Source organism: Polypterus senegalus, chromosome 1, assembly GCF_016835505.1.
Source record: "Polypterus senegalus isolate Bchr_013 chromosome 1, ASM1683550v1, whole genome shotgun sequence".
NCBI classification, from domain to species: domain Eukaryota; kingdom Metazoa; phylum Chordata; class Cladistia; order Polypteriformes; family Polypteridae; genus Polypterus; species Polypterus senegalus.
In genome coordinates this window covers 121,320,613-121,340,413 of record NC_053154.1, presented here as the reverse complement: position 1 = coordinate 121,340,413, position 19,801 = coordinate 121,320,613, and the positions used below count along the sequence as shown (strand labels likewise).

Below are 19,801 nucleotides of genomic sequence, written 5' to 3'. Positions count from 1 at the left end.
GTCTGATTCCTGTCGTCATTCACTGTCTGAAAGTGAAAACTGCATGTACTCTCTATGGCCACGGATTCAAGTTTTCTCCCACAGTTCAAAGAGCTGCCTGTTAGACTTGATAAGTGTCCCTGAGTGAATCTGTGATGGACTGGAAACCATCCAATCTGGTTTGTGTCTGTTGCCGCTGTGATTCACTGCAGTTGCACCTAGCACTTTACAATAAAGCAGTTTCAGAAATGGATAGATGCTGGAAAAAAAATGAGATTTATTCTGCAGACATTTAAATATCTGGACAACATAAAGAGATAATAGGTCTGAAGAACATAAAATATAATTTGGACAGAGAGCAGCACATTGAGCTCCCTTCACTCTAGGGCAGGTATTCCAGTTACTGTACTATTGAGACCACCAGTGTGATAAGACTAAGCACCAACTTAACTTTATGATACTGAAAGCAGGAGGCATTTTCGCAGTTACCTGCTGTACGCTTATATTTCCTCTAATACTCTGGTGTCCAACAGCTTCAAACAAAAAAAAATCACTTCACCCGGCTATCCGATACACGTTGTGTCCAGAAAAAAAACAAACTAAAATGTGTGGGTGACTATATATTATGAAATAATGATGAAATATTCTCCATTCCCCCAGGCAACCTTGAAGAGACCATACTTCATACAGCACTTCTAAATGGTAACAAAGATGTCATGGAGGTGATTGTGGAGATGGTACCAAGTTTGATCAATGAGCCCATGACCTCAGAAATGTACAAAGGTAACATAACTGTCCATGTAAACACCATTAAAACATACCCAACAGCAAACACCCTCTGACTTCCTGTTTTCTCGTTCTTTCTACTTTCCTTTCTTTTGCATAGCTACATAATCCCAGTCCATGACCTCCTAATTAACCATTTCGACCCTTGAACGCCTCAGATTTTAAAATATGCAGCTCCATGAAAGTCAATTTTGAACCACACTATGGTGTTATAAATTACTCAAAACACATTACTGGGTTTGAGTGAAAATTGGCTCAAGTATAAATTCAGACGCAGGTCATTGTTAGGATGTTTCCTGTTGTTTTATCTCACTTTACCCTTATAAAGTGGTGTGTGTCTACCTTCTAAGCTCTTAACTAAATTGAACTGCAGAACTGTTCCATGGCAGGGTGGCACACTCACAGACTGGTTAGTGATACACAATTACCTTGATCTGGGCATCAAAGCAAAGAAAATGAAACAAAGATCTCTGTTCATAAATGTTAAACTTACTTTTTGAAAAGTAAAAAAAAAAAAAAAAAAAAAAAAATGAACATCTCCCACAGGCTGAAATTTCAACCATATGTTTCACTGCTGTTCAAACGAACTTCAGTACCGCTACTGCAAGTGAGTTAGCAGCCTCTGTACTCCCTGCCAGAAATCCATCTCTGTCATGCATGATGAATGTTCTGTATTATGCTGGTCAGAATACAAGGTGGCATGGCTTTTTTGTTTTGCAGATTGTGTATCCATGTATGATGTGATTTGTCTATTTGTACTTCACAGTACCAGTGTAGGAGTTTGATTATTCAGCCAACAGTGGAGCACCACCAGGACCCCTGGTTGGCACAAGGTATTTCACACAATGTATCCAGCCTTGTCATCCAAGTGAGGTGGTTCATTCACTGACTCACCCTTGAAACAAGCGTCACCATACAATCACAAAACACAGTTATTCTCACACCCCTCCGTGTGCTTTCTGGCCGCACTACCTTCATACCAGATTGAGGAGCCCCTGTCAAACTACTCTCCTAACTTTGAGCGAAAAGGCCGTAAAGTCTAGGGTGGCTTTATCCAAAATCGGGGTACTACAGTTGTGGCCAAACGTTTTGAGAATGACACAAATATTAAATTTCACAAAGTTTGCTGCCTCATTTTTTACGATATACTCATATCATATACTCCAGAATGTTATGAAGAATGATCACATGAACTGCAATTAATTCCAAAGTCCCTTTTTGCTATGAAAATGAACTTAATCCCAAAAAACCCATTTCCACTGCATTTCAGCCCTGCCACCAAAGGACCTGCAGACATCATTTCAGTGGTGCTCTCGTTAACAAAGGTGAGAGTGTTGACGAGGACAAGGCTGGAGATCACTCTGGCATGCTGATTGACTTAGAATAGAGAGGTTCAATTATTGAGAAGAAGGCTTCAGGACGCCCAAAAAAGTCCAGCAAGTGCCAGGACTGTCTTCTAAAGTTGATCCAGCTGTGGGATTGGGGCACCACCAGTGCAGAGCTTGCTCAGGAATGGCAGCAGGCAGGTCTGAATGCATCTGCACCCACAGTGAGGCAAAGACTTTTGGAGAATGGCCTAGTGTCAAGAAGGGCAGCAAAGAAGCCATTTCTCTCCAAGTAAAACATCAGGGACAGACTGATGTTGTGCAAAAGGTACAGGGATTGGACTGCTGGCGACTGGGGTAAAGTCATTTCATCTAATGAATCCCCTATCCGATTGTTTGGGGCATCTGGAAAAAAGATTGTCCTGAGAATAAAAGGTGAGCGCTACCATCGGTCCTGTTTCATGCCAACAGTAAAGCAACCTGACACCATTCATGTGTGGGGTTGCTTCTCACCCAAGGGAGTGGGCTCACTTACAGTTTTGCATAAGAACACAGCCATGAATAGAGAATGGTACCAAAATATCCTCAGAGAGTAACTTCTCCCAACCATTCAAGAATAGTTTGGTGATGAACAATGCCTTTTTCAGCATGATGGAGCACCATGCCATAAGGCAAACGTGATAACTAAGTGGCTCAGTGAACAAAACATCAAAATTTTGGTTCCATGACCAGGAAACTCCCCAGACATTAATCCCATTGAGAACTTGTGGCCAATCCTCAAGAGGTGGGTGGACAAATAAAAACCCACAAATTCTGACAAACTCCAAGCATTGATTATGCAAGAATGAGCTGCCGTCATTCAGGATTTGGCACAGAAGTTGATTGACAGCATTGCCAGGGCGAGTTGCAGAGGTCTTGGAAAAGAAGGGCCAACACAGAAAATGTTAACTCTGCATAAACTTAATGAAATCTCTATATATATATATATATATATATATATATATATATATATAGTGTAAATTTCAATGTGTGTTTTTATGTGTGTATGTTCCAGCATCACTTCCGAACAGCTGGAGCGATTTTCATGAAACTTGGCACACATGTTTCTCTTTGGTCGACTAAAAATACAGTAGGGTGAAAACAACCCTAACCCACCCCCTTCTGGGTAGGGTGGGGGGTGATCTTGTGGTCTTGTATGCATGTTATCATCCAGTTGACACTCAGAATGACCACCAGAGGGCAAACTGGAGGAGACTGCCAGCATTCTTTATGTTTGAGCACCTCCGCGCCCCTGTTGCTTTCGAAATTAAATAGAGTTGGCCGGTTCCGAGTGTCAACTGGATAATAATGTACATACAAGACCGCAAGACAAGCACATTAGTGAGTCTTTATTGTTTGTTAATTTATTTTTATTTTTAAAGTTGTGTTTTGTTTTAATTATGTTATTCTCAAACAATAAAAAAAAAACACTTTATTTTCCAGGCAACGCTGGGTATTACAGCTAGTTGTCAAAAGTCAAGCAAAATGACACTTTTTATTGGCTAACTAAAAAGATTACAATATGCAGGCTTTCGAGGCCACTCGGGCATCTTGCCTGAAGAAGGGGTTGCCTATCGTTGCCTCGATAGCTTGCATATTGTAATCTTTTTAGTTAGCCAATAAAAAGTATCATTTTGCTTGACTTTTCACTACATTCATAATGGCTAACACGATATAACACCCTAGTACTACAGCTAGTTGTCAATAAAAGCCTGTGAAACTTATGAAATGCTTGTAATTATACTTCAGTATACCATAGAAACATCTGACAAAAAGATCTAAAAACACTGAAGCAGCAAACTATGTGAAAACCAATACTTGTGTCATTCTCAAAACGTTTGGCCACAACTCTACTTATGGAGCAATCCCTGGAATCACTTTTGAGGTCAGAAATACCTCCAGAAATTCCAGCTGTCTTCCTTCCATTCATTCCTGAGCCTTAATATTAGTTAAGGCCGGTTTACACATCACACTCAGAACACGCATGCACATGCATCACGGCTGCCACGTGTTCCCAGCATTCTTTTAATGCGTCCTCTAAGCACGTCCTCAGAAATTAACACGACACATGCGCATGTTGCAATACCAGCAAAAATATGGATGGTGTATGTGTGCAAGTTGTGGTAAATGACGTCAGCATCGTTGTTTACTATCAATATGCGACAGCCGAATACAACTGCATGCTTTGGCGATTGATGAATGTTTGAATGAGGTGAAGCAAATAATCAAGGTTAAATGCTGACATGCAAATGTCTTCATGGTGCATTTCTTCATCCATCTCTCACATAGGCAATGCAAGCGTCACGTATTTCCCATCGTAAGGTATCACATACTGTCTCGACATTCTGTGTTGCTGTTTTTGTCTTTTTTTTTTTTTTAAATGCACCTTTGCAATAGCATCAGAATGCAAATAGTTTTTATTTTTAACATCTTTCTTCTCTCGACTCACAATACAGTGAAAACAGAAATTGTTTTCTCCCTGTGATGATTTGACAGACTGACACCTGGTGGAATCCTCCAGATTTATTTAAAGTGCATGTGCAAGTATAGACAGTACACTACTTGTGCAGCGTCCTCAAGCTCATGCATCATGTAGCGTTAAGTATATCACTGAACTTAAAGAACCAGGCACCCTTTGCCTTTTTAGGTCCATATTTCTTTAAAGACCAATACAGGACTCTGCTTATGTTGCCTCCTTGTGGAAACACTCCTAACATCCTGCCTGTTCCCCACTACCTCCTACAAAATTGACATATTTATTAAATAACTAAATATGAGGGAGGAAGATTTTAAAGTAGCAAATAAACATACAAAGCAGCAATACCCTACAGCCTCTCTGGAGTTAACAGAGTATACCCAGGTCACTTATTTAGTCTGGCTTATTCAATGGGTCACCTCAAATCTCCAGCTCTTGAGTTTCTCTTTCTCTGCCTCTCTTTTTGTATTACTCTGGCTTCACTTCCTTTCACCAGGTGACCACTTGCTCCAACTCACTACCCCACTCATGCGCACTTGGACCCAAGGTAGTTTAAAGCCTGCCTCAGAGTCAAGTGGGGCAGAACCCTGGAATCACTTCCAGTATCCGGAGTAGACACCATGCTAGAGTTCTTTATAGTGGCTCCTGGTGTTCCTATACGCCAAGCTTTTAGTTCCTTTAAGAAGACCATGTTTTCTGGACAGATATCTCACTGTCTTGCTTCTTAATGGGTGCAACATACTTCCTTCTCGACCTGCATAGGACCAGGTCCTGGCTTGAAATCTCTTAACACACTTCCAGCCCGCCTTGGCTCCATTCCATCTCCAGCACCTTGGTGGAACATTCTCTGCATTCTTCCAGGTAACCCTTCTCTCTGTCTTTCCCTTTCTCTTAACCTGTCTCTAACACTTCAGTCTGGTTTTCTGAGCAAGAATGCTTTTTGGCATTTGTCTTTTGATTCTCCTGGTATTTTACGAGTTATGTAATTGTTGGACCATTTTGTCCGCCATTTTGATTTTTGCCATTTTCCTAGCCTTTCATTAGGTTGCATGCTGCATTGTCAGGGACATGGCTTTAGCAGCTGTAATCTGTTGGTGGGATATGTTACTGTGGATGCACTTCCTCATCTGATCTGCAGACTGAAAACTTCTTTCAAACTTTTGCTAAATATCTTCTCATTTTTACTTTTCTAGTACAGACCTCAATTTTTGTCTTGCACTCTGTCCTTTTAAATGCCTGGTTTTGACCCTTTTCTGCCCGATCATGGATGGATTGTGCACGGATCCAAGAGTGAAATTATGCGCATGCCAAAAAAAATATAAAAAGGAGTGTGGCAAAAAACAAAACAAAACACACATTTCAATGCAATTTACCCTTTGTAGATCACAGTCGCCTTGTAAATGTGTGTGAATGCACCTTGAATGCTGGCCTTATCCATATATGGTGCATGCTAATCAGCCTCATACATATGCAATCATGATACCGCAGAATTTCATTTAGGTAGGTGGCAGAGCAGCCACCTACCTAATACATCAAGACCCTGCACCTGTATTCAAGAGTATCAGGCCATGCACCACAACTGAGAGTGCTAGATCATGCACAGCGATCTGCATTCCAGGGCCCAGGGAAAGGCATAAGGTGCCAATGTCAGAGTGGGTAGCCACTATCACCTGACACATTTAATGACATGTTTTTACAATGAATATTGTACAGTTGCTTCACCAACAAGCCATTCACCATGTAGAGTACTATCACATCTGTCAAAGCTACTTTACCTCAAAATAAGTGAATCGCGGGTTGACACAGGGTGTACCAAGACACACCATCAGAAACATCTTGGCATCACGGATGACTTGTGTTGAGGGAGCATAACTGCTCACAATTAACAAAGGCAGCTTTATTCTTGCTAGGTGCCCTTAATGCAATATGAAATGCAGTAAAGTGCTCCAATTCCATTAGAGGAGATGGGACACTGCTGCAGATTGCCCTTTTATGTTGGCAAAAAACATGTTCTGTTTTATATATGTGCAACCACACCATAAGAAAATAGGATGTAGAGCCTCAGCGTTTGGTTAATGGCTCAGGACGGCAGGCATGATGGAGTGAGACTTCGCTGAGATATCCCTGATATATCGGCCAGTTTGCTGAGAAATGACAACAGGTAGCCGGCATTAACTGACAAAAAAAAACAAAAACTACTTCAGTGCACTACAGCATTAGGCTGCTTAGAAAGGAATTAAAATAGAGTCTGTACATCATATTTAAGGTTTAATGTTAGGTACATCAACTCACATTCAGATCAGCACGCTGTTATGATCATTATTATGCGTGTGGGTCGTCATTTAGTGGGTGTGGCCTAGATGATCAAGGGTGTCATCATTTTCAGGTTCTCTGAAATGTTGCATACAGATGGGGCAGAGTTGCCAATGGCACATACCAAATGCCAATGGCCGTACAATGGCGGAGTGGTGGCTCTGAGGCTAGGGATCTGCACTGGCAATCCGAAGGTTGCTGGTTGGAATCCCATAAATGCCAAAAATGGACACTGCCCTATTGGGCCCTTGAGCAAGGCCCTTAACCTACAATTGCTGAGTGCTTTGAGTAGTGAGAAAAGCGCTATATCAATGCAAAGAATTGTTATTATTATTATTATTATTATATACACATGTTCCCTCATCAAGTTTCGTTTCTAAATCCCATCATTTGTGTTGAAGTTGTATAAGCACATTTTCAAGCCGTTTTGTGCGTACGCAAGCTTTATAAATGAGGCCCAATGTTTTCTCATTGGCCACTTCATTGACATAAGACTAATGTTATTTTCAGAATCCTTGAGTTCCAAAACCTCTCACTTGATATGTACAATTTTATTTTTTCCTAGGTTCTTGCTGTACCCTGCCTTTGCTCTGTGTCATCCTTTCCTGCTTGCAATCGTGTTGGCATTGCATCCACTTTAGATGCAGGAAATAAAAATGCAAATTGTTTCTTTACTTTTTAGGTGAAACTCCTCTACATATCGCCATCTTGAAGCAGGATATAAGCATGGTACATTACTTACTGCAGCATGGCGCTGATCCCATCCATGCGCGAGCCAATGGTTCGTGTTTCGTACCTGGGCAATACGGCCAGTGCTATTATGGTAAGAATTATTGTAAAGTGATGTAACAAAAATATATGAGCTGAATTTGTACAAAAAGAATGCAAATAATTTATACGTTTATATGTAAAAAAAAAAAAAATCCTTATACTCTGTTGAGCTTTATCAAAGACTTTCTACATGTGTGTATTTATTTATTTGGTATACTACATTAATCCCTGAGGGGAAATTATCTTTCTGCATGATCTTTGGGGATCAGAGCACAGTGTCAGCCTTTGTACAGCATTGCTGGAGCAATTTTCATGTTAAGGGCCTTACTCAAGGGCCCAACAGAGCAGGATCCCTTCTGCCAGTAGTGTGATTTGAATCGGCAACCTTCCAGATACCAATGCAGATCCTTAGCCTCAGAGCTACCACTCCACCTATAAGCTTTGTAAACAAGGCCCGAAGTTCTCCACCTATATATTTATGACTATTCTGTTAAATAATAAAGTAAAAAAAAAACAAGTCATCCAAGTAATAACTAAATAGTGCTATTAAAGGATTAGAATTTAAAATTATTTAATTTATCATAATGCTGTCTAGTAAGTACATGAAGACTGGATGTTTTTGTATTTAAGTTCACTTCATTAGCCCCATTAGTAAAGTAAATGATGTACCGCAAACCACACTTGCTATGTTTTTAAATATAAATTGTTTCTGTGTTTGATTATATGCATTATTGTAAACTTTTCAGTCGATCAAACTTTTCTATTAGTTGTAGAAATTGATAGAACTGTTTTTTACATTTATCTGCTATGCACTGTAATCTTTAGGTATTAAAAATGGATTACCTCCTTAGTAAATGTAACGTAATATTAAAGACATATTTAGGCTTTAAATAAATCAGGATATTTACCACCTTCACAAGTGTAAGTGCGCACATGTTGGTCCTGTGATGGACTGGAGCTCTGTCCCGAGCTGTCTCCTGCCTTGTGCTCAGTGCTGTCAGGATAGGCACCATTGTAACCCGTGACCTTGAATCAATGACGATGTTACATTATAGGTTAGATTAGTCCCAAAACTCTAGATGGAAATAGTGACTGAGGTGATATAAAAATAAAATTACAATGAGCTTCCAGGCACTTACATGTGTGGTACCAAACAATGGCTAATAAAAATCGGAATGCTCCCAAATCTCTTTCTTTCTGCAGGGGAATACGTGCTTTCGTTTGCGGCCTGCTTGGGGAATGAAGAAATTGTTACATTGCTTCTTAAGCATGGAGCTCCTTTACAAGCCCAAGACTCCTTAGGTAAACAGTTTTTTGTTGATCGTAAAACACCCAAGGAAAAATTGTCCCAAAATAATTGTGTGTGCATGTTATAAAGCCCATTATACAGTATGCACTTTTAACAAACCACAATAACATATTTCTGGAGCCTTGTTATTTTAAATAATAATGTATCATTGTAAAAAAAATGAAAATGGAGAAGAGGATTATATTTTACACTAACCAAGCAAGACCAGCTTTCAATGTATTAACAATGTATAGAAAAATGCAGATTGTCTGATATTTTTAGGTAAGGAAGATGAACCTTACAAATTAAGCTAGTTCTACTCCATAATAGCAATGATGTGTTGCATGTTGGTTAGCACATGCAATTAGAACTTTCACTGCACTTGTGACAGTAACGACACTATAGATTTCTAACAGCATACATTATAAAATGTCAATAAAAACTGTGAATAGATACTTCATGACAGATACCTAAAATAAAAAGTTTGACCAAAATATTATGATGTTTTCCTCAGGAAATACAGTACTACACGTGTTAGTTCTTCAGGCAGACAAGGAGTTAGCATGTTTCATGTACGATATTGTGACATCACTTGTCACAAACAAGCAAAAGCATAAAGTACAAAGCATTGAGAACAGCAATGGTTACACTCCCCTCCAACTGGCTGCAGCTGAGGGTGACACTCAGGTAAGAGCTTTTAACCTTTTAGAAGGTTTTTCAAACTTTTGATTTTTCAATGAAATTGAAACACAAAATGCTTTGTTTCAGATGTTCAACTATTTAGTGCAAAAACAAAAAAGAACCTACTGGACAATGGGGACGATATCGTATTGTGTTTATGACTTGACCCACATTGACACATGGGGTGATCACAAATCGGTGCTGGACATAATAACTAGCAGCAAAAAGATGCAGGTAACACTTGGTGTCAGTCATTTTTTTTGTGTTAGAATTCTGTTAGGGATTTTTTTTTTTTTATTTGATTTTTAGAAAGCATATGGCTGGGTGAGTTCAAATACAAATTGTATACAGAATGTAGAACTTTCCTCACCTCTCAAGAAGTTTCTGTGGATTTTTACAAGAGTCTCTTTTTGATCGTTACATGTTTAAGGAGATTTCTTAACATCTATCGATCTTTCCATCTATCGTATCTACTGTATCTATCATATCTATCTATACAAAGTTCACTTATTCACTCACTCATCAACAAAAATACTCTTTCCCGTAAATGACATTTTCATATATTAATATTTAGGGGTTTAACGCCACTTCAACAGAAAAACTAAATACAGTGGTGCCTTGGTTTGTGAGCATAATTTGCTCTGGAAACATGCTTGTAACCCAAAGCACTTGTATATCAAAGCAAATTTCCCCATAAAAAATAATGGAAACTCAGATGATTCATTCCCCAACCCAAAAATATTCATATAAAAATGATTAATACAAAATGTAAAGTAAAAATACATAAAACAAATAAACCTGCACTTTACTTTTGAAAAGAATCGTAGCTGGTGTGAGGGAGATGAGAGAGAGAGAGAGAGAGAGGAGGAGGAGGAGGAGGGTTATTGTGGAAGACGACTTTCACTATAACTAACAGAATCACTGCTATTTGTTGGCTCACTGGAATCTTTTTTTGCAATTTTAACAAGGAACTTATCCAATGACAGTTGCTTTTGCCTCCTTTTGAGGATTTCATGGAAATGTTGAACAGATTAATTTCTCGTACTGCTATAGCCTTATTTGGGTGGTGCTTTTCTACAAAATTCGGCACTCTTTCCCACATTTTACACATCTCCCTAATCTCATTTGAAGTGAAGGATTCCTCTGTCTTTTTCTCCTCCTCCTCCTCTCTCCTCAAAAAATGCTTTAAGCACGCATACGTAGTCACAATGTTATAGTAAACATTATACACTCGTAGAGATGTTGACTATACGAGTGAGGCATGCTGACTGAGACCAAGCATGGGAGACGATTGCCCACAATCCTACAGAGAGATAGAAGAACCATTGGCTCAGTTGTGATCACAAAGCATATATGTACTACTCGTTTATCAAGTTAAAATTTATTAAAAATTGTTGCTCGTCGCAGACCAAGTTACTCGTAATCCAAGGTTTTACTATACTCCAAATTTTCAAATATGTCTTAATTGAAATTTGCTGACATAATTAAAAAGAGAGAGAGAGAGAAAAAAGAAAATTAGCATACACATTTTTTATTTGTCGATGGTTGTAGGTAATAATGCTGGAGCAAGTGAGCTGTTCTTAGGCACTGCATCGCCAAGAAGGAAGGGATGGATTTATGTAGGAATTACACAGAGAAGTGAGGCTGTAGTTTTGTGCAAATGAAAGCCGCTACCAGAACCAAAGGGGAAGGATGAAAGTTCCGCAATGCTCATAGAAGATGTGCTTAGTGAGTTGCGTCCTTGGGTACATACAATACTCCATATTCTGTCGGCTTCTTCTTACTCCTCACAATGCAATAAAGCATACTGGTCCATTTCAGTTCCAGGATACATCAAGCCATCAGTGACGGCATGTCTTGGTGAGTTTAAGCACTTGGGCAGCTCAGTAGAGAAGTTCCCCATGGACAGAGCATACAGGAGGTGGACACGGCAGTGCTTTTCAGTAGGCTGCTACTGGCACGATTTTCAACTTCTTCTTAGAGGACCAGCAACATTTGTTAGCTTACCACTTCGCCCACCCCCAGGGCTCTGCGATGGAATATTTGTGTATCTCGTTACTCTGCCCTTCACCAAACAACTCCGCTAATATGTCATATAAAAGTAATAATGAAGGTCAAGGAGGAGCAAACCTCCAATGAAACAAAGTAGCACCAGTTATCTGGTTCCACTTCAAGCACTGGGACATAGTTCACCACATTATATCTACTCACTCGTTTTTTTCTACACAATGCTTAAAACATTTAATTGCATGTTCCATGTAAATATTCAGCCTGTCAATGTTGTATGTCATAATTTAAAATAAACCAAAATTCAGTTTTTATTTCTTTTGATCTAAACTCTCCAAAACTTTGTGACAGTACACAATTACAGATCAAAATACTATTGTCAATTCTGATTGACTCTGCCTTGTTTACAGTATATGCTACAGGGTGAAATTACATTTATACCCCAGAATCTTAATACAAATACTGTACCCTACTAATTATCCATTTAATTTCAAAATAATAGTTTCCTGTATTATTACTGGATTATCCTGTATTTCCAATTGATGTACAGCACAAATGTTTTATTGATGAGCAATTATATGTATCATATTCAAGAGTAACGATCTCTGGTCTGCAGTGGGTTGGCACCCTGCCCGGGCTTTGGTTCCTGCCTTGTGCCCTGTGTTGGCTGGGATTAGCTCCAGCAGACCCCTGTGACCCTGTGTTCGGATTCAGCGGGTTGGAAAATGGATGGATGGAAGGATCTCTGGTAAACTAATATTAATCCCTGGTAAAATATAACAAATATCATATTCAAAAAAAGTCCACTCAATTAAAAGAACTATAACTGAAGCAGATTGTATTCTGAAAGTTGCTGGGTAACACAGCCAGTATAGTATATAAATGAATTAGGGATAGTGGCCCCATCTCTTCACCCAGGATACCCTCAAAAAGACACATTTTAGCTACATGCTACAGTTCAGGAGAGGATCACATAAAATCCACACAAATGAAATAACATTAGTTATGAGATGAAAATGATGCCGATGCTAGATTATATCTCCCTATATACTCCCTATGTATATCTTGACCTCATTTCCATTTAAATGGGCAGGCAGAAAACACTACTAGACGGCGTTCACTTCTTGAAATAAAGTCGGCCTACCAAGAACTTAGCCTTAATGAAGTATCTCGGTGTGTCTTAAATAACCTGTTTTTAGTACTTCTCACATTACATACCTAGGCCCCTAACTAGACACATTTAGAGGGTTGCTCCTTAGCACTGATCCCAATTCCAATGGCATTATTGTCTCTGGTATGGCACATATGACACATTTAACAGTGATTGACCTACAGATCTTTTTCCTTTGAGATCTTCCTTCCTCTGGCCTTATAACAAACTAAATTACAGGCAGTAAGCAAGCAGTATATTCTGGATAAAAAGTCAACAGTAGACACAGTTTTCTTGTAATCTAATCTGTAAGTCTACTTTATGTACTGTTCTCAGTAAGCATGCATCAATCACCTTTGGTATGCTTGTGTGCCCAAGAATAGGTTGTAATGTGTACTGCCTGTGTAACGTCATTCCAATGTCACACCAGGACCTGAAAAATATGAACAAACTGTGAAATAATTAGTAAACACTATGATGGACATATTGTAGTAACGGCTCTGTTGACTGAATCCAATACTGCTTCAGCCCAGCCATCATGTGTTCAGGGAGCAGCATGGTTGTATCGTAAGCATTCTCCCAACAGTACTGCTTTGTTTCATGTCAGGTGCCAGACTAACTTCCATGTGAAGAATTTCACCATAGTCCAGTGTCACTGCAGTCCAGTGTACGTTTTAAACATTGTTGCTTGAATATGGCTGATATGTCTGCTTTTACTTGCTCTCTACTTTTAGGTTCGCAAGCTAGTTGACATTAGGCCAGTGAAAGAACTGCTTCATCATAAATGGAAAACCTTTGGATTGAAATACTTCATGCTCTGGATGATCAGCTATATTGCATACACTTCCATTTTTACTGCTGTCTGCCTTTACCGGCCTCTGAAGAGAATGCCAGACAACCAGACTGACAACTTTACAGTCATGATACAAAAAACTCTTGCAGTAAGTAGCTGATGGTGACAGTCAGACATGTACAACAAGTTTGTTGTCATTTGCTGAACTGAAACCAGTAAATAGAGAAAGAAAGAATGAATAATTGTATACTGTATATATTTACATAAACTGTATCTACTATCCATTTTGATATCCATACATATATCAGACATGATTAGCCATCTATTTATAACTGGTACAGTACATAACATTACACGTTCAAACCTAATCAATCCAATTCAACGTCACTGGAGGCCAGTGGCATCAGACAGAGCACCAGGGAGGAAACAACCTTGAACATGGTGCCACCAGCCTATCATGAAGCCCACCTACGCAAAAAACTTAGTTAGGTCCATAAATATTTGGACAGAGACAACTTTTTTCTAATTTTGGTTCTGTACATTACCACAATGAATTTTAAAAGAAACAACTCAGATGCAGTTGAAGTGCAGACTTTCAGCTTTAATTCAGTGGGTTGAACAAAACGACTGCATAAAAATGTCAGGCAACTAAACCTTTTTTAAACACAATCCCTTCATTTCAGGGGCTCAAAAGTAATTGGACAAATTGAATAACAGGAAATAAAATGTTCATTTCTAATACTTGGTTGAAAACCCTTTGCTGGCAATGACAGCTTGAAGTCTTAAACTCATGGACATCACCAGATGCTGGGTTTCCTCCTTTTTTAATACTCTGCCAGGCCTTTACTGCAGCGGCTTTCAGTTTCTGTTTGTTTGTGGGCCTTTCTGTCTGAAATTTAGTCTTCAACAAGTGAAATGCATGCTCAATTGGGTTAAGATCAGGTGACTGTCTTGGCCATTCAAGAATTTTCCACTTCTTTGCTTTAATAAACTCCTGGGTTGCTTTGCATGTATGTTTTGGGTCATTGTCCATCTGTATCATGAAACGCTGCCCAATCAATTTGACTGCATTTAGCTGGATTTAAGCAGACAGTATGTCTCTGAACACATCAGAATTCATGCGGCTGCTTCTGTCCTGTGTCACATCATCAATAAACACTAGTGGTCCCAGTGCCACTGGCAGCCATGCACGCCCAAGCCATCACACTGCCTCCACCGTGTTTTACAGATGATGTGGTATGCTCTGGATAATGAGCTGTTTCACGCCTTCTCCATACTTTTTTCTTGCCATCATTCTGGTAGAGGTTGATCTTGGTTTCATCTGTCCAAAGAATGTTTTTCCAGAACTGTGCTGGCTTTTTTAGATATTCTTTAGCAAAGTCCAGTCTAGCCTTTCTATTCTTGAGGCTTATGAGTGGCTTGCACCTTGCATTGCACCCTCTGTATTTACATTCATGCAGTCTTCTCTTTATGGTAGACTTGGCTATCGATACGTCTACCCCCTGGAGAGTGTTGTTCATTTTTGTTGGCTGTTGTGAAGGGGTTTCTCTTCACCATGGAAATGATTCCGGCACCCTAAACTTAATATTTGTTTGAACGCCCTTTGGAAAAAATAACTGAAATCAAGCACTTCCTATAACCATCAACAAGCTTGTTACACCTCTCAACTGGAATTTCCAACCACTCTTCTTTTGCAAACTGCTCAAGGTCTCTCAGATTTGAAGGGCGCCTTCTCCCAACAGCAATTTTGAGATCTCTCCATAAGTGTTCAATCGGATTTAGATCTGGACTCATTGCTGGCCACTTCAGAACTCTCCAGCGCTTTGTCTTCAACCATTTCTGGGTGCTTTTAAAGGTTTGTTTGGGGTTATTGTCCTGCTGGAACACCCATGACCTCTGATGCAGACCCAGTTTTCTGACACTGGGCCCTACATTGCGCCCCAATATCTTTTGGTAGTCTTCAGATTTCATGATGCCTTGCACACAGTCAAGGCATGCAGTGCCAGAGGCAACAAAACATCCCCAAATCATCTTAGAACCTCCACCATGTTTGACTGTAGGTACTGTGTTCTTTTTTTCGTAGGCCTCATTCTGTTTTCTGTAAAAAGTAGAATGATGAGCTTTACCAAAAAGCTCTACCATGGTCTCATCTGTCCAAAAGACATTCGCCCAGAAGGATTTTGGCTTCCTCAAGTACATTTTGGCAAACTCCAGTCTTGCTTTTTTATGTTTCTGTGTCAGCAGTGGGATCCTCCTGGCTCTCCTGCCATAGTGTTTAATTTCGTTCAGATGTCGACGGATTGTTCAAGCTGGCACTGTTGCACCCCGAGTCTGCAGAACAGCTTGAATATGATTTGAAGATGATTGGGGCTGTTTATCCACCATTCGGACTATCCTTTGTTGTAGTATTTTATCAATTTTTCTCTTCTGTCCATGTCCAAGGAGATTAGCTACAGTGCCATGTGTTGTGAACTTCTTGATTATGTTGCGCACAGTGGACAAAGGAACATGAAGATCTCTGGAGATGGACTTGTAGCCTTGAGATTGTTGATACTTTTCCACAATTTTTGTTCTCAAGTCCTCAGACAATTCTCTGCTCTTCTTTCTGTTCTCCATGTTTAGTGTGGCACATTCAGACACACAACACAAAGGTTGAGTCAATTTTTCTCCATTTTAACTGGCTTCAGGTGTGATTGCTATATTGCCAGCTCCTGTTTCTTGCCAGAGGTGAGTTCAAACGAGTATCTTTTGCTTGAAATAAAACGATTTACCCACAATTTTGAAAAGGTGCCAATAATTTTGTCCGGCCCATTTTTGGAGTTTTGTGTGAAATTATGTCAGATTTGGCTTTTTTTCAGATTTGGCATGTTTTTTTGTGTTGTTCCAATGCACATAAAGGAAATAAACATGTGTATACCAAAACATTTGTAACTGCAACAATTTTCTGGGAAAATTCCAGGGGTGCCGATTAATTTCGGCCATGACTGTAAGCAAATGGCACAAGCCATATTCCATGATTTAAAGAAGAACAATGACCAAATCAGCATCAACTGCATGCAACCTTCAGACATTTGTGACATATTGTGGCAGTAGCCTTAGGTTCTCAAAGTTCATATCTTTATTGCAAAGAAGACAAAGAAAAGCGGCAACATTTGCTGAGTGTAAAGCAAACCGCATAAGCCGCTTATGTGATAGGATGAAGGTGATAGAGTGTGGTTTAATACCAGGCAAAGGTCAAAAACTGCAAAGACAATACTCTAACAAACGAGCCCAGGAGGTGAAACCAAAATCGTTATTTAAAGAACATAGTGGAGTCAAGAAACAAGATTGTTTCACAAAACCAAAATGTAAGACAAAATAATAGTCAGTTAAGAAAAGAATTTATTGACAAAAATTGGACTGAAACACTAAAGAAGATGCTAACCTTTTCCTTACTATGTGTTCAACCAGAAGTGCACAACACTGCCCTTTATGCGTTTGACCTGGTAATGTCTTGAGCCAGTCACTTCTGGTTGACCTTGTCTAGTAACCCCTCGATAAATCAGACCAAGCAAATTTCACAGAATGTTGGTACCCTTACTAAAAGTATTGTATTAATTTTTTTAACATTTATTAAGAACATATCTAAATAAAAAATGAATGAACCCACTGTGTTCCTTGGACTCCCAAAATGACACTTTGCTTAATTTTAATGGCCAGAAATAACTGTAAAAAGTGAAAATACAACTCAGATCATGACACTGTCTTACACCTGGGAATATTATTTAACCAAACCCACATACAGACACACACTCCCATATACACAATTCATAAACAAATGGTACTTTCTGTGACTGTGACAAACACATTTCACCTTAGATCTGTATTTTTAAAGGAATCCTACCAGACCAAAGGAGATTATATTCGGCTTAGTGGAGAGCTCTTCACCATCTTGGGAGCCGTGGTTATACTTGCTAGTGAGGTGAGAGTGCTATTATGAAAGCAGCCTTACACTTTCTATAAAAAGTGAAGCCTCACTTACATTCAGTTTCATTGGTGTTGTTTCAGGTACCTTATCTTGCAAGAATCGGGCCGAGGAACTTCTTTGGAAATGCATCAATTGGAGGACCATTTCCTTTGCTAATGTGAGAGTTCATTTTCAATCCCTTATTTATTTATTTGTTTCATTGTTTGTTCCTTTTTTTGTTTGAATGCTTGAGAATGATATGACATCGTTGAGTGTAACTTATTGAACAAATATACAGTAATCCCTCCTTGATCGCGGGGGTTGCGTTCCAGACCCCCCCGCGATAGGTGAAAATCCGCGAAGTAGAAACCATATGTTTCTATGGTTATTTTTATATATTTTAAGCCCTTATAAACTCTCCTACACTGTTTATAAATATTCCCCGTAGAGTTATACAGCATAATCCCTTTGTATTCTCTTAGATATTAGGTAAGATTCATTGAAATTATGTATATAAACACACTGTTTATATAGAGTAAAACCTAAATATTATTTTAAAGATATTGAGTGTCTCCGACATCACATGTTACAGCCATTACGATAGACAGGCCACCAGCAATAAATACGTACAATGCAAGAAAAATAGTATACAGTAAATGTGTGTACAGTGACACTAAACGTACGTACATGTACTAAGTACTGTAAGTAGAAAATTAATTATGGTTACTCACCAACAATGACACGATGACTTGTCCGATAACAATGAGTTTTATTTTACTGCACAACAAAGGAGAGCTTTACAGCCCTTAAAGGAGCCACTTCAGGCGATTGTGTAGCACTGCCGTTGTTCTTCTTCTGGCAGTCTTCAATCCAAATCCCTAAAGCAGATTCCATCCAGACTACTGTCTTATTACATCCACTTACAACTTGTTTTGCACCCTGGTTAAAAGGACACTGCGGCTGTAGATCTTATATTCCTTTCTTACTTTTTAAATAAAAAGAATCGTAGCCTTCAACAAATCCAAAACGTTTACCTTTTCGGCAATCGTTAACATCTTCCGTTTGCACTTGGGCACGGCCCCTGAAGCAGTAGCAGATCGTTTTGGAGCCATAATGAAGGGCTTGACTATGCACAAAGATAAACACAAAAGAGCACAACTCTTTACACAGCGAAACACGTTGATGCTGAATGAGCGAGACGAGACTTCCTGGTTAACTAACACTGCATTCAGCAAGCAGGAACTTAACTGCGTGCTCTGATTGGTTAGCTTCTCAGTCATCTGCCAATAGCGTCCCTTGTATGAAATCAACTGGGCAAACCAACTGAGGATGCATGTACAGGAAGTAAAAAGACAAATTGTCCGCAGAACCCGCGAAGCAGCGAAAAATCCGCGTTATATATTTAGTTATGCTTTCATATAAAATCCGCGATAGAACGAAACCGCGAAAGTCAAAGCACGATATAGCGAGGGATTACTGTATTTGCAGTTTCATTCCATTGACATATACATTATTATTGAACGAATTATTAAAAAGCATATTCATTTTTTTGATTTTATAATACTTATACTATGAGGCAATTGAAATCAGAATGCAATGCGTTTTTAATACACTAGGGGGCTTTGCCCCCTGCTCACTTCGCTCACCAACCCCCCGGCCTGCAAAGTGGCACCAGCCACTTCGTGTCTCTGCCGCTAGCGTACATGGATTTCACTTTCACCAAACAACAAATCTTTTAATTCTCGCGGATAGGCCTCTTCCTTGGGAAGAAACACTACTTTTCCCTGATGGCAACATGAATTAGACGATCTACAAGTCCCAAACAATATCTACATACTTCTGTCATATCACCTATGTCCATATATTCAGTCTCTTTTTGTTGTTCTGTTATTTCACTGAGCAATAATTTCCTTTTGTTAGCACTAATGCGATCTTTACTATTAGCTTTTTGAGACTTTCGAATTTTAGTACTTTCGTAATCTCTAACCTGCTTTGCATATGTATCGCACCAACATTTTTGAACTTCTTTATGACGTTCTACTTTGTCTTCTACTCTTTGTCTTTTATTTCTGACCCCGCTTGGAGCTGAGAGCGCAGGAACTGAGTCTGACAATATCATTTACACGAATGAGAAGTGATTGGACCGTGGCCATGGTTGTAAATGTTTGAGAGGAGGGCGGGACTTGTCAAAATCTCTTGACAAAAAGTCTTGTTTCACGGGACCTGAAATTATCTCTTGCGGGAGCT

At 39.3% G+C, this 19,801-nt stretch overlaps 1 protein-coding gene across 2 annotated transcripts in view; it reads left to right on the top strand.

Annotated features, from left to right (window-relative positions):
* LOC120531543 (transient receptor potential cation channel subfamily V member 6-like) overlaps positions 1–19,801 on the top strand; it is a 45,234-nt gene that overhangs the window by 10,528 nt on the left and 14,905 nt on the right. For both annotated transcript variants that reach the window (XM_039757055.1, XM_039757047.1), the window contains exons 4-11: positions 640–762; positions 7,601–7,741; positions 8,893–8,991; positions 9,492–9,664; positions 9,746–9,892; positions 13,550–13,756; positions 17,483–17,569; positions 17,656–17,732. In XM_039757055.1, coding sequence (XP_039612989.1) covers positions 640–762; positions 7,601–7,741; positions 8,893–8,991; positions 9,492–9,664; positions 9,746–9,892; positions 13,550–13,756; positions 17,483–17,569; positions 17,656–17,732 — 1,054 coding nt within the window. The remainder of the gene's footprint in view (positions 1–639; positions 763–7,600; positions 7,742–8,892; positions 8,992–9,491; positions 9,665–9,745; positions 9,893–13,549; positions 13,757–17,482; positions 17,570–17,655; positions 17,733–19,801) is intronic.